This window comes from Coregonus clupeaformis, chromosome 13 (assembly GCF_020615455.1).
Source record: "Coregonus clupeaformis isolate EN_2021a chromosome 13, ASM2061545v1, whole genome shotgun sequence".
NCBI lineage: Eukaryota > Metazoa > Chordata > Actinopteri > Salmoniformes > Salmonidae > Coregonus > Coregonus clupeaformis.
The window spans coordinates 30339705-30356570 of NC_059204.1; the positions used below are offsets into that span (position 1 = coordinate 30339705).

At 46.7% G+C, this 16866-nt stretch overlaps 1 protein-coding gene across 2 annotated transcripts in view; it reads left to right on the top strand.

Moving 5' to 3' along the window:
* Positions 1 to 16866, top strand: part of LOC121580109 (rap guanine nucleotide exchange factor 6-like) — a 168016-nt gene that overhangs the window by 140579 nt on the left and 10571 nt on the right. The window contains exons 18-26 of one of the 2 annotated variants that reach the window (XM_045224327.1): positions 1899 to 2056; positions 3244 to 3258; positions 5717 to 5957; positions 7531 to 7639; positions 7813 to 8096; positions 10919 to 11130; positions 14318 to 14441; positions 15395 to 15418; positions 16300 to 16520. In XM_045224327.1, the coding sequence (XP_045080262.1) occupies positions 1899 to 2056; positions 3244 to 3258; positions 5717 to 5957; positions 7531 to 7639; positions 7813 to 8096; positions 10919 to 11130; positions 14318 to 14441; positions 15395 to 15418; positions 16300 to 16520 (1388 nt within the window). The remainder of the gene's footprint in view (positions 1 to 1898; positions 2057 to 3243; positions 3259 to 5716; positions 5958 to 7530; positions 7640 to 7812; positions 8097 to 10918; positions 11131 to 14317; positions 14442 to 15394; positions 15419 to 16299; positions 16521 to 16866) is intronic. The other variant, XM_045224328.1, reaches the window with a different exon arrangement.

A 16866-nucleotide genomic window follows, 5' to 3' on the forward strand; every position in this document is an offset into this window, starting at 1 on the left:
CGCTCTTTCTCTCTCTCGCTCTGTCTCGCTCTCTCTCTCTGTCTCGCTCTCTCGCTCTGTCTCGCTCTGTCTCGCTCTCTCGCTCTGTCTCGCTCTCTCTCTGTCTCGCTATCACACTGTCTCGCTATCACACTGTCTCGCTCTCGCTCTCACACTGTCTCGCTCTCTGTCTCGCTCTCGCTCTCTGTCTCGCTCTCTGTCTCGCTCTCGCTCTCTGTCTCCCTCTCGCTCTCTGTCTCTCGCTCTCTCTCTGTCTCTCTCTCTCTCTCTCTCTCTCTCTCTCTCGCTCGCTCTGTCTCTCTCTCGCTCTGTATAGCTCTGTCTCTCTCTCGCTCTTTCTCTCTCTCGCGCTCCGTCTCGCTCTCTCTCTGTCTGTCTCGCTCTCTCTGTCTCACTCTCTCTCGCGCTCCGTCTCGCTCTCTCTCTGTCTGTCTCGCTCTCTCTCTGTCTGTCTCACTCTCTCTCGCGCTCTGTCTCGCTCTCTTTCTCGCTCTCACTCTGTCTCGCTCTCGCTCTCTGTCTCGCTCTCTGTCTCGCTCTCTGTCTCTCGCTCTCTGTCTCTCGCTCTCTGTCTCTCGCTCTCTCTCTCGCTCTCTGTCTCTCGCTCTCTGTCTCTCGCTCTCTCTGTCTCTCGCTCTCTGTCTCTCGCTCTCTCTGTCTCTCGCTCTCTCTCTGTCTCTCGCTCTCTCTCTGTCTCTCGCTCTCTCTCTGTCTCTCGCTCTCTCTCTGTTCCATCCCCAGCTCTAGTTTCTCTGTAGCCTGCCTTAGCCTGGTCCATGATCTCTTTGTCTTGTCAACTCCTATGGTCATTGGCTTGTCAAACCATAGGTGTTGGAAAGACTGCTCAAAAGGATCTGGGACCACCAGGCTATGTTCGCCCCTCATCAGTCTGTGTTTGTTATTGGAGGGAGAAGTGGCCTAGAAGTGTCACTCATTCAGTCCACCTGAGAACTTTTCTGATCAGCATCCCATTGATAGCACGACTAGCCAAAAATCTAAAACTGACCCTTACGTTAACCTTAATCATAACCCAAACCCTAACCTTTATCTAATGTTAACCAATTCAGAAATTAGGCCTAGGCCTAAATATTGGTTTGCACGTCAGCCCGTCCCTTTTCCTTTTCCCACCTGTGAGGGGTGTTTAGTGCAGAAGCAGTCAATTAGGGCAGGGGGCCTTCAACCTTTTCCTGTCCAGGGACCCCCTCCCAGGCAAACCGGCCACCCAGGAACCCCCATCATACGTTAGCAATTATTATTTTTCACATATCTTGTCTTATCATCAGGTCAATGATAATGGCAAGGAGAAGTAATCAAGATTTTATAATGGATAGTTTTCCATTATTTTGACCTCCCCACATTACACATCGTCTTCCAATTATATACTCTAGCATAGCCTATTAGCTAGAAAGGTAACTACAGTCATGTTTTTGCCTAGAGCAGCCATTTAGCTGCTTAAACAAAGGTTAGCCATGTGTTGGCAAAAAGACCCATCACTCCAAGAGGTATCTCTGTGTGTCTTATTGATGTGTGTTGTGTGTGCTCACTGTGCTGTGTCAACACTCCTGGGCCTGTTTGTATTGTGTTTCTGTGCACCCTGCTGATCAGCCGCATCATTCATGTGATCTGTCATGGATGGGTGTCAACCATCCCCATAAGTACCCATCACTACCTATAAAAGGATTGCCATGATAGCAGTACACCTGTGGGGATATCAGAAAGACCAGGAACGCCGATTCAACTGTTTCTGTTGCCACATGCAGTGAGATTGAATAGGGCCAGGCAGATCCATATTAGGCTCTGGGGCCAGGAGTTCCTTAATCCAGACACTAATCCTGAGTGTTATCCAGTCTAAACCCTTCTTTCTCCCCCTTCCCTCTCTCTGTCTCTCTCTGCCACAGTGATGGCGGCGTGGGCCAGTCTCAGGATGACAGCATGGTGGGCACTAAGCAGTGTAGGCACAGCATGGTCATCATGCCCATCCCTGGCAGCATGTCATCCAGCAGTCCTGATCTGCTGCAGCCAGCCACCAGTGTGCTGGACTTCTCCAACCCCGCAGGTGAGAGATGGACACACACACACAGAAGCACTCATCACCACCAGGGCAGCCGATGGGCAATATGTCACCACTGTCATGTTAACCAGAGCATCTCCAATATGCCTTGTGATCACGGTTTGGGTAATGACTACTGCTCACAACTACACGGAGGCAATTAACAATTGAAGATGGGCACACTTTACATTCGTGTTTATCTTGTTCATTTTTCAAGTGTATGGCCTCTTCAGACTGGGTTATATAGGGATAAAACTGGAGCTGCGCAGTGGGAAAACAGCCGTCATTACTCATGGAGCAATACTTCTCTCAGAGATAGAAAGCGCTTCCTGCTTGGCCAGTGAAGAAACTCAGTCCCTCTGGTTAATCACATAATTAATAATATGAGCACTTCACACACACACACACACACACACACACAGGCGATCCGCTTCTCCTCTCTGTGTCTCTCAAGCATTTCCATTTCAAGAGCTTGGACATTAAATAGAATTAGAGCCATATGAAAGGGATTAAATGCTGAACAATTATAATCAGTTTTTTCCCGGACAGATTTCAGACCCCATAATTACTGAAACAACTAAGCGTCCTCCCCAGGGAGAGCAGCGAGAGGAGAGGGGGTGGAGTGTAGGGGAGAGTATGGTTTTGATTTATCCTCTTCGACCATTTGCCATTCAACGTAGCCAGCAGCCAGCGGCCAGAGGGCCCAGTCTCCAGTCTGCAGCCCCAAGCATGCTGAGATATTAATCATCTTCTATTAGTGCGTTTCTCTTCTCTACCAACCACTGTGAATAATGGATAAAATAACGGTAAAACTGGAGTTTGGAGTTAAATACAGTGTAATTCTTCTAGCCTTTTGGTAGGGTGTAAGAAGGCTTGCCTGGGGGTTATTGTGTTTGTATTGTCCGTGCATGCAGCCTCGAGTCACTGCGGCAGACTCAGATCTCAGCTCTCTGTTGTCACACACACACACACTATGCCCTCCCTCCCTCTCTCCAGTACACTGATCTGATTGTAAACAGATGCTTTAGTGAAAGCCATGACACAAGTCCTTCTGCCCCGCTGACTTCTCCCACAACGACGCACAGGAAAAAGCTGCCATTCTAATCCTGTCTCTTTTATATTTCCAACCACTGTTCTCTCTCTCCCTCCCTCTCTCTCTCTCTCGCTTCCCTCTCTTCTCTCTGCTTCCACAGCCGTGGGCTTCCACTGTAAGTATCTATGTGGTTTCTTGGAATGGAATCATTTGGGCTGTTTGTTTGTTTTGGAGATGTTTCGTTTACGCTTCCTAGTCGTCGTCGTCGTTTTTTTCTCCTTCATTTATGAGCTTTTAAGTTCTGTCTCTGTGTCGAATGTCCTGAACACCAGTCTAAGTTGGGCTCTGCGTGGTGTTCTCTGGCTTCGTCCCAAATGGCACCCTGCTCTACTTTTAAAAAGCACCTTATGAGACCTGGTCAAAATGAGTTTAGTTAATTGGGACCTATTCTTAGTGATGGCTGAGTGTGTTTGTTAAAGGAGCCCTAGCTTCGTGTTAAAGGGCCATGCCTTGCCCTGCACTCTCTCCTAGCTGTGGTGCTCTGCCCCTGTCTACTGTTGCTGCTGTAGGTATGATTTAGATCTAGTGGTTCTGTGATGGTGAGCGGGACACAGGCCTGGGGGGCGTTAGGTGGAGCCCGGGAGCCAGGAGGCTTTCCCTGTTTATACTCTGTCTCTCTCATGACACCATAAATGATTGGCTAATCATTAATCATCCCGGAGAGGCACAGGGATCACTCTCATCCATTAAGTCCGTATTGGTCCTGTCAGGTGGGGGGGTAAAGATAATGATTACATATGATAGGACAGTATATGATCCAGGGTTCTCCCCAAAGAATGTAAGAGAGGCACCTTGTTTTCTTATCATACAGTAAGGCAATTTTTTCTCTAGATTGCAGGAAATGGCAGTTACAGGTGTTCAAAAACTCAGCAGCACCACCTTGTTAAAAAATCCTGGGGAGAACCCTGTGATTGCTCCAGACCCTAATCACAAATCATAGCTAATGAGTCTCAGATCATTTATTTTCATCTCACCTCCACTTTTAGTTTGAGTAGGTTGAAAATGATTGGTTATGGCTGCTAAACCTGCTGCTGTAATAGTGATGAGGGTTCTAGTTATGGGCCCAGCCAGTGTGAAGGTGACACCACTAAGGAGCACATAGCTACCATAATGACGGTGTCTCACAGTCCATTGAGCATGCTTCACTCTACAGGGGAGGGAGGGAGGGACAGAGGGAGCAGTGCACTGTTAGTCATCTGTCAACTAGGACTATTCAACCTTTTCTTTATGTTTACCTCTTGAAGTGATGTCTCTCTTTCTGTCATTAGACTCCCTGCGTGACTGCTCCCAGACAGTCACAGACACTATCTACTGCCGATGTGATGCCTTTATTCCAGCCTCTTCACCTCCTCCCCTCTTCCGATACAGCTTGTCGTCCTCCACTATTCATGCCTCATTGTTTTACCCTGCTGATGTGTGTGTAATGGAGCACAACCACTTTTGTGTGCAAGCAGAGCAAGTATGAAGTGCTTGTTCCCTTTGCCATACTGGGAAATGCATCTTACATGCATATCTTTTAGCCACAAGGGTTGTTTCCTTCCTTCCTTTTTACTTTTGGCCATTTGGATTGATAAAGATCTAACATTTAAAAAATACGTACTGATGAGCTAGTTGAAAAAGCTTAGATTTAAAGTGGGCTTCTTTTTTAGAAATAGATCTTGCCTCCATGAACAGCAGGAAACAGATTGTGCAGTCAACTTTCCTGCCAGTTCTTGACTATGGTGACACCATTTACCAGACTGCAGCAGCCACTGCTCTTAAACCCTTGGATGCTGTCTACCATAGCGCCCTTCACTTTATTACAGGTGACAGTTTTAATACTCATCACTGCATCCTGTATCAGAAGGTCGGCTGGATGTCACTAAAGTCCCGTAGATCACTTCATTACTCCCTTCTTGTTTACAAAGCTCTGTTCCACAAGCTTCCAACATACCTCACTTCCCTGTTGAAATAGGAAAAACATGAGATACCAGACCCGTTGGCAGGGTTGGTTAACTCCTGAGGTCCCGCTTGTCTCCACAAAGTTTGGTAAATCCACCTTTAGTTTTAACGCACCACAGTTATGGAATACCTTACAAAGCAAATTCCACCTGGGTTCCCTGGTGCCGATAGGGCAGTTTAAAACTGTTGTAAAATGAGTTCACTGAAGTGTGCAATTGTTTCAGTTGACTATTATAACTTGTTGTAATAATCTGATGTCATGTGTTTATAGCTGTCTTGTAGTTTCTCTTTATGTTTTGTTGTATTGATTTGTGTCCTCATGGCACCATTGCAGATGAAGACACTGGTCTCAAGTGGGCTCCCCTGATTAAATCAATAATCTAAATGTTGCAAATGGTTCACTTTTCTCTTGATTTGAATGCGTTTAATTAGATTTTTCTGTTTATGTATCGGACATGTTCAGATATGTGCGTCACAGATGGCACCATATTCCCTATATTGTTGTGCACTACCTTTGACCAGAGCTCTATGGGCCCTGGTCTAAAGTAGTGCACAATCTAGGGGAATCGTATGTGTTCTGGTATTCCGTCCATCATAACTCTTCAAACCTGTTCTTCTCCTCCACCTGTCAGACATTCCAGACCAGGTGATCCGGGTGTTCAAGGCTGACCAGCAGAGCTGTTACATCATCATCAGTAAGGACACCACGGCCATGGATGTGGTCACTCACGTGGTCAACGAGTTTGGCCTTATCGCGACCCCGGAGACCTACTCCCTCTGTGAGGTGTCTGTCAGTCCCGAGGGCGTCATCAAACAACGCAGGCTACCTGACCAGCTCTCTAAGCTGGCTGACCGCTTCCAGCTCAATGGCAGGTAAAACAAATGTAGATCTAGGATCAGATTAGCCCACCTCAATCCTAACATTCAACCATTAGGAGGATAGAAAATGGGAGAAGATGATCTGACCCTGTATCAGTGGTTTGGTGCAACTTCTTCCACCTTAGTTCCCCTCAGGTCTGAAAATGGGTTAGATTGTAGTGTGACAGGGAGGGACAGCATAGGCTCCCCATCTCCCCTAATTCCTTCCTACCCCACCTCTTCTTCCTTCCTAGAAATGCCCTCTCAGATAGCCTCAGCTAAAATGGCCGCCTCCGCCCCTGTTCCTCTCCGTCCCCCCAGCTCCTCAATCCATGTCTCAATTGTCTCAAGTCTTAACCTTCTTTAACCTGTCTCCTCCCGTTCATCTACACTGATTTGAAGTGGATTTAACAAGTGACATCAATAATGGATCATTGCTTTCACCTGGATTCACCTAGTCAGTCTATGTCATGGAAAGAGCAGGTGTACTTATTGTTTTGTACACTAAATGTATATGTCATTTAACAGATGCTTTTATCCAAAGTGACTTAGTCATGCGTGCATACATTTTACGTATGGGTGGTCCCGGGAATCGAACCCACTACCCTGACGTTACAAGCGCCATGCTCTACCAACTGAACTATAATGGACCACTTGATATGACTGGGTCAGAGATACACAATCTTAGCCAGCAGAAACCATCCAGTCCTCACTCAGTCCCTCCTGTCAAGTCCATGCAACCATTTAGTCAGGCCAGTCTCCCAAGCCAGCTCCAGCCCTAGGTCCTGCCTCAGCTCCAGCCCTAGGTCCTGCCTCAGCTCCAGCCCCAGCAGAGCCCCAGCCCCCTCTCCTCCCAGGGAGCCAGTGGATCCAGCCAGCAGAGCCCCAGCCCCCTCTCCTTCCAGGAGGCCAGTGGATCCAGCCAGCAGAGCCCCAGCCCCCTCTCCTTCCAGGAGGCCAGTGGATCCAGCCAGCAGAGCCCCAGCCCCCTCTCCTTCCAGGGGGCCAGTGGATCAAGCCAGCAGAGCCCCAGCCCCCTCTCCTTCCAGGAGGCCAGTGGATCCAGCCAGCAGAGCCCCAGCCCCCTTTCCTTCCAGGAGGCCAGTGATCAAGCCAGCAGAGCCCCAGCCCCCTCTACCCATCACTTATTTATCCCATTCCTGATGGCGTTGGCAGGGCTATAGACACATTATGGCTCCATTAAGAACCACTAGTCCAATGTGCTGCTCTTGGACACTCTCCCAGAAAAGGGCATCGGGGCAAAATGTCTCTCTCTCACCCACCCAGGGGGAAATGTATGGCTTAAATGGATCACCACTGTCGGGGCCAGGGCCTCTCTGGCCAGCATCTTAATGCTGCTGCTGCCTTGGTGGTGTTGACCAGGGAGTTTACATAATATACGCACAATACATACAATAATGGTGGCATTTTGGTTACGTTTTTTCATGTGGTAATACATTTTATAATGATGAATTTAATAATGACTAATCTGCTTTGTAATCAACACAATGTTTTCTGATGTCTGTCTGGTATTATCCTTAGTATAGGCCTAACGGCTAATATCCCGTCTCCCCGTCCCCCTCCCCAGGTACTACCTGAAGAACAACATGGAGACAGAGACGTTGTGTTCAGACGATGACGCCCAGGAGCTGCTGAAGGAGAGTCAGATCACCCTGCTCCAGCTCAGCACCGTGGAGGTGTGTGTGTGTGTGTGTGTGTGTCTATTTGGTGTATGTGTGTGTTTGTCTCTTTGGTGTATGTGTGTTTCTGTATTTGTGTGTGTGTGTTTATCATAGGGCTTGTATACAGTACAGCACTAGAAACATTCCTGTCTCTATGTATTCATAAAGTTCTTCTTGTTGTTCTTCAGGTGGCCGCCCAGCTCTCCATGAGGGACTTTGAGCTGTTCCGTAACATTGAGTCCACTCAGTACGTGGACGACCTCTTCAAGCTGCTGGACTCCTCGGGGGGTCTCCAACAGACACACCTCAAGCAGTTTGAGGAGGTCATCAACCAGGAGACCTTCTGGGTCGCCACGGAGATCCTGAGGGAGCCCAACGCCATGAAGAGGATGAAGACCATCAAACACTTCATTAAGATCGCCCTGCACTGTAGAGAGTGCAAGAACTTCAACTCCATGTTCGCCATCATCAGGTGGGTTTATTCTGGCTTCCATCGTTGCTACCAGATGTGTTTGCCTGGCTAGAAACCAGGAGAGCAGTCCCACACTCCTTGTTCTATTCTCAATCTGTTTCCATTCAAGCAGTTTATTGCATCAGTGTACCCACAATCAAATATCTGTCCCTTCTACTTATTGCTTGTCAAAATGTACAGTTATTACATTTATGGTTTGTTATTTTGTTAACTCAGACTTCTATGGTTCGGCTTTGTATTGCTACATTGAGCTTCTGTTGTCCATTATGCCGTCAATCCTCAGGGAGCTTTGTGTGTGTGTTCCCTACTGTCTGTGTCCTCCAATGTGTAATGAGTCATTCTCAAGCCCACATCTTCTCTGGCGCCATTATCAATAAAATAATGACGCTGGAGAAGATAGCTGCCGTTTTACAGCCTTCTAACCAATTGTACTATTATGTGTGTTTTTCCGCGTTATTTGTAATTTATTCTGTACATAATGTTTCTGCCATCATCTCTTATAACCAAAAAGAGCTTCTGGATATCAGGACAGGGATTACTCACCTCGTATTGGACGAATAATTTTTCTTCAACAAGTCGGACGTGAAGGATATCCTACAGACCCCCGACAAGGCCCAAATCCCCGTCATTCGCATGAGGAAGAGATGGAGATATCGTGGACGTAGGTTGGGGTGCCTTGTAAGGATCCGACAGCGAGCGAGTAAACTGCCTCTTACATCAATCCTATTAGCCAATCTTCAAACATTTGAGAATAAATTGGATGACCTAAGATTACGGATATCCTACCAACGGGACATTAAAAACTGTAATATCTTATGTTTCACCGAGTCGTGGCTGAACGACGACATGGACAACATACAGCTAGCAGGCTATACGCTACATCGGCAGGATAGAACGGCTGACTCCGGTAAGACAAGGGGTGGCGGTCTGTGTATATTTGTAAACAACAGCTGGTGCACAAAATCAAATACTAAGGAAGTCTCAAGGTTTTGCTCGCCTGAGGTAGAGTATCTTATGATAAGCTGTAGACCACACTATTTACCAAGAGAGTTTTCATCTATATTTTTCATAGCTGTCTATTTACCACCACAAACCAATGCTGGCATTAAGATTGCACTGAATGAGCTGTATAAGGCCATAAGTGAACAGGAAAACGCTCATCCAGAGGCAGCGCTCCTAGTGGCCGGGGACTTTAATGCAGGGAAACTTAAATCCGTTCTACCTAATTTCTACCAGCATGTTAAATGTGCAACCAGAGGAGGAAAAAAAACTCTAGACCACCTTTACTCCACACACAGAGACGCATACAAAGCTCTCCCTTGCCCTCCATTTGGCAAATCTGACATTAACTCTATCCTCCTGATTCCTGCTTATAAGCAAAAACTAAAGCAGGAAGCACCAGTGACTCGGTTAATAAAAAAGTGGTCAGATGACGCAGATGCTAAGCTACAGGACTGTTTTGCTAGCACAGACTGGAACATGTTCTGGGATTCTTCAGATAGCATTGAGGAGTACACCACATCAGTCACTGGCTTCATCAATAAGTGCATCGATGATGTCGTCCCCACAGTGACCCGTACGTACATACCCCAACCAGAATCCATGGATTACAGGCAACATCCGCACTGAGCTAAAATGTAGAGCTCCCGCTTTCAAGGAGCGGGACGCCAAGCTTCCTGCCATCCAGGACCTCTATACCAGGCGGTGTCAGAGGAAGGCCTTCAAAATTGTCAAAGAATCCAGCCACCCTAGTCATAGACTGTTCTCTCTGCTACCGCACGGCAAGCGGTACCGGAGTGCCAAGTCTAGGTCCAAAAGACTTCTCAACAGCTTCTACCCCCAAGCCATAAGACTCCTGAACAGCTAATCATGGCTACCCGGACTATTTACACTGCCCCCCCACCCCATCTTTTTACGCTGCTGCTACTCTGTTAATTATTTATGCATAGTCACTTTAACTCTACCCACATGTACATATTACTTCAACTACCTCAACTAGTCGGTGCCCCGCACATTGACTCTACACCGGTACCCCCCTGTATATATAGCCTCCCTACTGTTATTTTATTTTACTTCTGCTCTTTTTTTCTCAATACTTTTTTGTTGTTGTTTTATTTTACTTTTTTATTAAAAATAAATGCACTGTTGGTTAAGGGCTGTAAGTAAGCATTTCACTGTAATGTCTGCACCTGTTGTATTCGGCGCATGTGGCCAATAAAATGTGGTTTGATTTAGATCAGTCAGATCAGTCATTACACCTTACTGGCTGGAGATTCCACTTCAGAGCAGAGAACATGGAGGGGGCTCATTCTAGAGCAGCGTTGCCAGGGGAGGGGGGAGGGGGGAGGGGGGAGGAGGGGGAGGCAGGGCAGGATTGAATGGGCTCCCGCGGTCCATATGTTGTCCACTCTGTCTCTGTGTGTCTCGATACTCATGTGCTTTCCTTCCCTTGCTTCCTGTCCTTCATTTGCATTGATGTGAAGAGACTGGGAGGGGATGACGATGAGGTTTAACAGTGGGCCGCCTCTCATCTGTCCACTTCCTTGATAAGAGAGGAGGAAGGAATGGAGACCAAGGCAGAAAACCACAAAGGAAAGGTTACATTAAAAGGAAGCCACTACATGAGAGTTTTGAGCCCTAACCTGTCTCTAGGTTCGTGTCCAGGGTGTACTTGTACATCAAGCTGCCTCATGGTACAGACACAGGAGATGGGCACCTGCTGCCCTATTGGCCATTCTGGCTTACCATCTCTCCTTGGGTCCTCTATAACAGTGGTCTGAACCCTAACCCCTGAACTCTGACCCTCGTCTCCTCCCCTACAGTGGTCTGAATCTGGCTCCAATAGCTCGTCTTAGGTCATCGTGGGAGAAGCTGCCCAGTAAGTACGACAAGCTGTTCCAGGACCTGCAGGACATCTTCGACCCATCCAGGAACATGGCCAAGTACCGCAATGTCCTGAGCAGCCAGAGCATGCAGCCTCCCATCATCCCCCTGTTCCCTGTTGTCAAGAAGGACCTCACCTTCCTACATGAAGGTATGGAGGCCTTTCTCAGTGCCCGCCTAAAATGTCTTCCTCATGTCCATTGTAAACATATCTGATTAATTGATCAAAACGTCATCATGTTGAATTTACAAGATGAACTTTTAGATAGTTAAAGTAGTGTTTTTCTATTGAGAATGTTGCACCTTCCAGCAGTATACTCTGTGTGCTGTACTAGCCTATATAACGTACATCATGCCTAAGTCAGGCACTCATCAGACAAAAGACTGTTCTCATGTCCATTAGTCAGTAGCATCAGCATTTCAAAGACTTACTGTTTAACCCCTTTACACTCGTGAAAATTGGTCTATATGGATAGGGCCAAATTGAAATGTTTCTAACAGAAGAACTACAAAAAGCATATGCATGACCATAGCTATTCAAATTAAATAAAATAGTATTTGTCACATGCACCGAATACAACAGGTGTAGACCTTACAGTGAAATGCTTACTTACAAGCCCTTAACCAGCAATGCAGTCTTAAGAAAAATAAGTGTTAAGTAAAAAATGGATAAGTAAAAAATACAAATAAAAAATGCAAATAGTCCGGGTAGCCATTTGATTAGCTGTTCAGGAGTCTTATGGCTTGGGGGTAGAAGCTGTTAAGAAGCCTTTTGGACCTATACTTGGCCCTCCGGTACCGCTTGCCATGCGGTAGCGGAGAGAACAGTCAATGACTAGGGTGGCTGTGGAGTCTTTGACAATTTTTAGGGCCTTCCTCTGACACCGCCTGGTATAGAGGTCCTGTATGGCAGGAAGCTTGGCCCCATTGATGTACTGGGCCGTATGCACTACCCTCTGTAGACCTTGCGGTCGGAGGCCGAGCAGTTGCCATACCAGGCAGTGATGCAACCAGTCAGGATGCTCTCGATGGTGCAGCTGTATAACCTTTTGAGGATCTGAGGACCCATACCAAATCTTTTCAGTCTCCTGAGGGGGAATAGGCTTTGTTGTGCCCTCTTCACGACTGTCTTGGTGTGTTTGGACCATGATAGTTTGTTGGTGATGTGGACACCAAGGAACTTGAAGCTCTCAACCTGCTCCACTACAGCCCCGTCGATGAGAATGGGGGCGTGCTCAGTCCTCTTTTTTTTTTCCTGTAGTCCACAATCATCTCCTTTGTCTTGGTCACGTTGAGGGAGAGGTTGTTGTCCTGGCACCACACGGCCAGGTCTCTGACCTCCTCCCTATAGGCTGTCCCATCGTTGTCGGTGATCAGGCCTAACACTGTTGTGTTGTCGGCAAACTTAATGGTAGTGTTGGAGTCGTGCCTGGCCATGCAGTCATGGGTGAACAGAGAGTACAGGAGGGGACTGAGCACGCACCCCTGAGGGGCCCCAGTGTTGAAAGAGCACTGGAGATTATGGGGAAATTGTCAGACAAAAGGTGAGGACACAACAGTTCAACTGACACAAGACTGAATCCAAATTACACTGTTGATTTCATGTGAATTTTACATTTACTGTACTTTTCACAGCATTTGTCAATAACAAAGTATGAAAATACTCTGGAAATGTTCAGTAACATGATAAGAATATTCATCGACATTTTGGAGTATGTGCAAGATAAGAAAAAAAAACGATGACAAGGGTTTGAATGAGAGTTCTAGCTGGTGTTTCCAAGTGGCTACCCACACCTCCAAACTGTGCACAGTTCCTAAGTAATGTCAATGCACCTTTATGACTCAAGCAAAAAGCCTTCAACTGTAAGGTGCTTTTGATACTGTAAATGACATGCGTTTTCAAATATGGAAATGTGAAGCGCACATTTGGACTTATGGGTGTGTGGTTTGCTTGTATGACATCAGAGGTATTTATTATAATACTCAACGTCTCATCTTTCAGAACACATCGACTCCTCTTGATTTACAGTATTTCCATCTCAGACAACAACGAATGTGCAAAAGTAACCCAATTAGCGGGAGGGAAGGGGGCGTATTCTTTGTCGCGTGCTGTGCTCACGTTTATAATGGCTGTCAGTTAAAACCCATACAGCGCTGTGAAGCGCAGAGCCAGATCTCTGACGTCATGTATAGCATGTTACTGTACAGCCACTACGTTCCAATATAGGCGCTTATCAATGACAGAATCTGCTATTTTTTTTATTCATATACGGGATGTCATGGCCTGTGAGTGGAAAGGGCTACGATGGAAAATGCTTTCATACCATATAGGGGTCATTAACATGTTGTTTCTGGGTGGATTCCATATGGGCCTGGGTTTTCCACTTCCCCATGCTCAGCTGAAACAGTGGTCATTCTCAAGCTTGCTCAAGAGGTTTTACTTCTCTTATCGCCTCCTTCTGCTTCCCTTTCTGCCATCCCATAATAAGAACAAGTTAGAACAGACACGGAGGTTTCTTGATTATGCGAAGTTAAAAGTCCATAAATGGTATAGTACTAAAACAGGAAACGGATCATTTGATGATGATGATTTTCATCATGTTGCCTTCACAGTGGGATGTGTTGCACAGAGGGGAACCCATTAATCACATGGTATAGCAGGGGAACCCATTAATCACATGGTATAGCAGGGGAACCCATTGTAATCACATGGTATAGCAGGGGAACCCATTGTAATCACATGGTATAGCAGGGGAACCCATTGTAATCACATGGTATAGCAGGGGAACCCATTGTAATCACATGGTATAGCAGGGGAACCCATTGTAATCACATGGTATAGCAGGGGAACCCATTAATCACATGGTACTAGCAGGGGAACCCATTAATCACATGGTACTAGCAGGGGAACCCATTAATCACATGGTACTAGCAGGGGAACCCATTAATCACATGGTACTAGCAGGGGAACCCATTAATCACATGGTACTAGCAGGGGTGTAGATGCTGGATAATGATGTGAGAAGTAAATCAGTCACTCCCATCTAAAGTGAAAAGCTGTGAGAACACATCAACAGATCCACGTTAAGTAACAGACTCCCTTCTAGATCAGAAACCAGCGTTCGGCTCTTAAATGCATCCCAATTAAAACAGGCTGAAGAAAACATTGTTTGAGAGTCGACCTGTTGAGAGTGGTTACATATCTCCAGCCTTATCCCCCAGATATTTACCAAATCAAGTGGTGGGGGGTGAACGCTGTGTTTTTTTATTTTTTTTATAATCATAGATTGCCCCTTTAATGAAGGTGAAGAAAAGCTCACTGACTGTTTCCCCCACAGGTAATGACTCTCACGTAGACGGCCTGGTGAACTTTGAAAAGCTAAGGATGATTGCTAAGGAGATCCGTCACGTGGTCCGTATGACTTCAGCCAACATGGACCCAGCTCTCATGTTTAGACAGAGGTGGGTACTCTCTCCCCTGGCCCCATACTGGAGCCCTTAACCACAGATTTAGGTTTTTAGATAATATTGAAATAGATTACATGGACTCGGGTGACCTGATCCCAGATCAGCACTCATACTTTGAGATGCTTTATGAATATGGGCCCTCCCCCAATCCTACCCTTAAAGTCATAGAGCAAGAGTTCATCTGACTCTTGGTAAGTAGAAAAGGGGCTTCATTGCCAAACTATCACACTATACCTTTACCCATTAGGGGGATGACATAATATCTGTTCCTCAGTGGTATCAGTGGTTAGAGGTGACCTCTGTCTACTCTCTCACTGCCACCATACTGTATCCTACAGTCCAGCTTGTCACAGACGGCGCATGCCTGCCCTGTTCAGACTCCCTCCACACCAAGCAGCACCACTGCTCCCTTCAGACTCCCTCCACACCAAGCAGCACCACTGCTCCCTTCAGACTCCCTCCACACCAAGCAGCACCACTGCTCCCTTCAGACTCCCTCCACACCAAGCAGCACCACTGCTCCCTTCAGACTCCCTCCACACCAAGCAGCACCACTGCTCCCTTCAGACTCCCTCCACACCAAGCAGCACCAGTGCCCCCTATACATTCACTCTCAAAACAGAAATGATCAACATACCCTTCTCTCCCATGTCTCACTGCTGCTGTAGATGATGTAAAAACAGAAGTTGGATTCACTGAGTTGCACCTTTAGTATAACTATTTAAACAGATACTGATTTTAGGTAAAGCCGACAATCCTCCACCACATTTCATTTGGCACACACACAAACACACATACACACACACTGTTGATATAGGGACTCGGGAGAGGTCCTGTGTGTGTCCCCATCCTCTGTCTCCTCCAGTGGTGACTGTGCCTCTGTCCTTCCTTGACTGTACTGTTTCATTAAACCACATTGCTTCAATGTCATTGGGTCTTACTTGCAGGAAGAAGAGGTGGAAGAGTTTAGGGTAAGTCCCCTTGTAATAGTCCAGCCACCCAGTCACCATGCATCCCCTCCCCCCAGTCACCATGCATCCCCTCCCCCCAGTCACCATGCATCCCCTCCCCCCAGTCATCAGCGCCCTCCCAAACCGCATGCCCCTTTCGTGTGTCGATCGGTCCACTATCCAAAAGTTCACCTAAATCCATCCTATCCAAAAGTTCACCATTGGATCAGATGAGTCTGTTTTGCATTGTGTGTGCATCCTGCTATTTTACCCAGATTCATTTAATTTTCTAACCGTTTTTTGACTGTCTTCATCAAACAGAATGTTATTTTTTGTTATTAATTTACCCATTTTTCTAGCATGGTGGATTAGCGAGAGGCATCCTTGTTGCATGGTTGTTTATAACCTGCTATGCTCCAATGCACTGTATACAGAATCATGTTTAGTGACCTTCCCATCAGTTATAAAGTGCTTTCTGAATGTCCAGACTGTGCTACAGTGACAGTTTGACAGGAAGGTAATAGTTTTGAGAGCAGGAAGATAATAGTTTTGAGAGACTGCATGACCATAACCTGCAGAGCATGTCTGTTTGGTGTCTCTTTCCCTGTTTAATGTCTCCGCTGAAGTCCTGAATAACTGACCGGTCTCCCTCCCTGTTTAATGTCTCCGCTGAAGTCCTGAATAACTGACCGGTCTCCCTCCCTGTTTAACGTCTCCGCTGAAGTCCTGAATAACTGACCGGTCTCGCTCCCTGTTTAATGTCTCTGCTGAAGTCCTGAATAACTGACCGGTCTCCCTCCCTCCATTCCTCTCTTATTCTCTTCATCCCTACCTCCATCTGTCCCTTCCTTTCTCTCCCCATACTTCTCTCCGTTGCTCCTTCCATTCCTCACTCCATCCAGGTCTCTGAGTCAGGGCAGCACCAACTCCAACATGTTAGACGTGCAGGGCGGGGCCCATAAGAAGCGTGTGCGTCGCAGCTCGCTGCTCAACGCTAAGAAGCTGTACGAGGACGCTCAGATGGCCCGTAAGGTCAAGCAGTACCTGTCCAACCTGGCAGTGGAGATGGAGGAGGAGAAACACCAGACCATGTCTCTACAGTGTGAGCCTGCCTACAGCACCTGTGAGTCTGAGTCAACACCTTAACTACCATTTTGGTGGCAAGATGCAACAATGTATAACACAGGGTCTATTTAAATTGAAGGCAGTCAATTCAGGAAGTGATTTGAATTTAAAATAAAAATGGAAATAAATAATGCCCTTTTTTCAATTATTGAATTGGAACGTCAGTTTACTTCCTGAATTGACCCCAACCCTGGTATAATACTTATAATCACACCAAGTAATACTAGGCTATATCATCTCTTTTTCACCACTGACTGTGGCAGGGTTGGATATTCTCTGAACTCTGATGCTCCCAGCTGCCCACAGAGATGGACTGTCACAGAACTGCGTCATTTTAGTCTCCT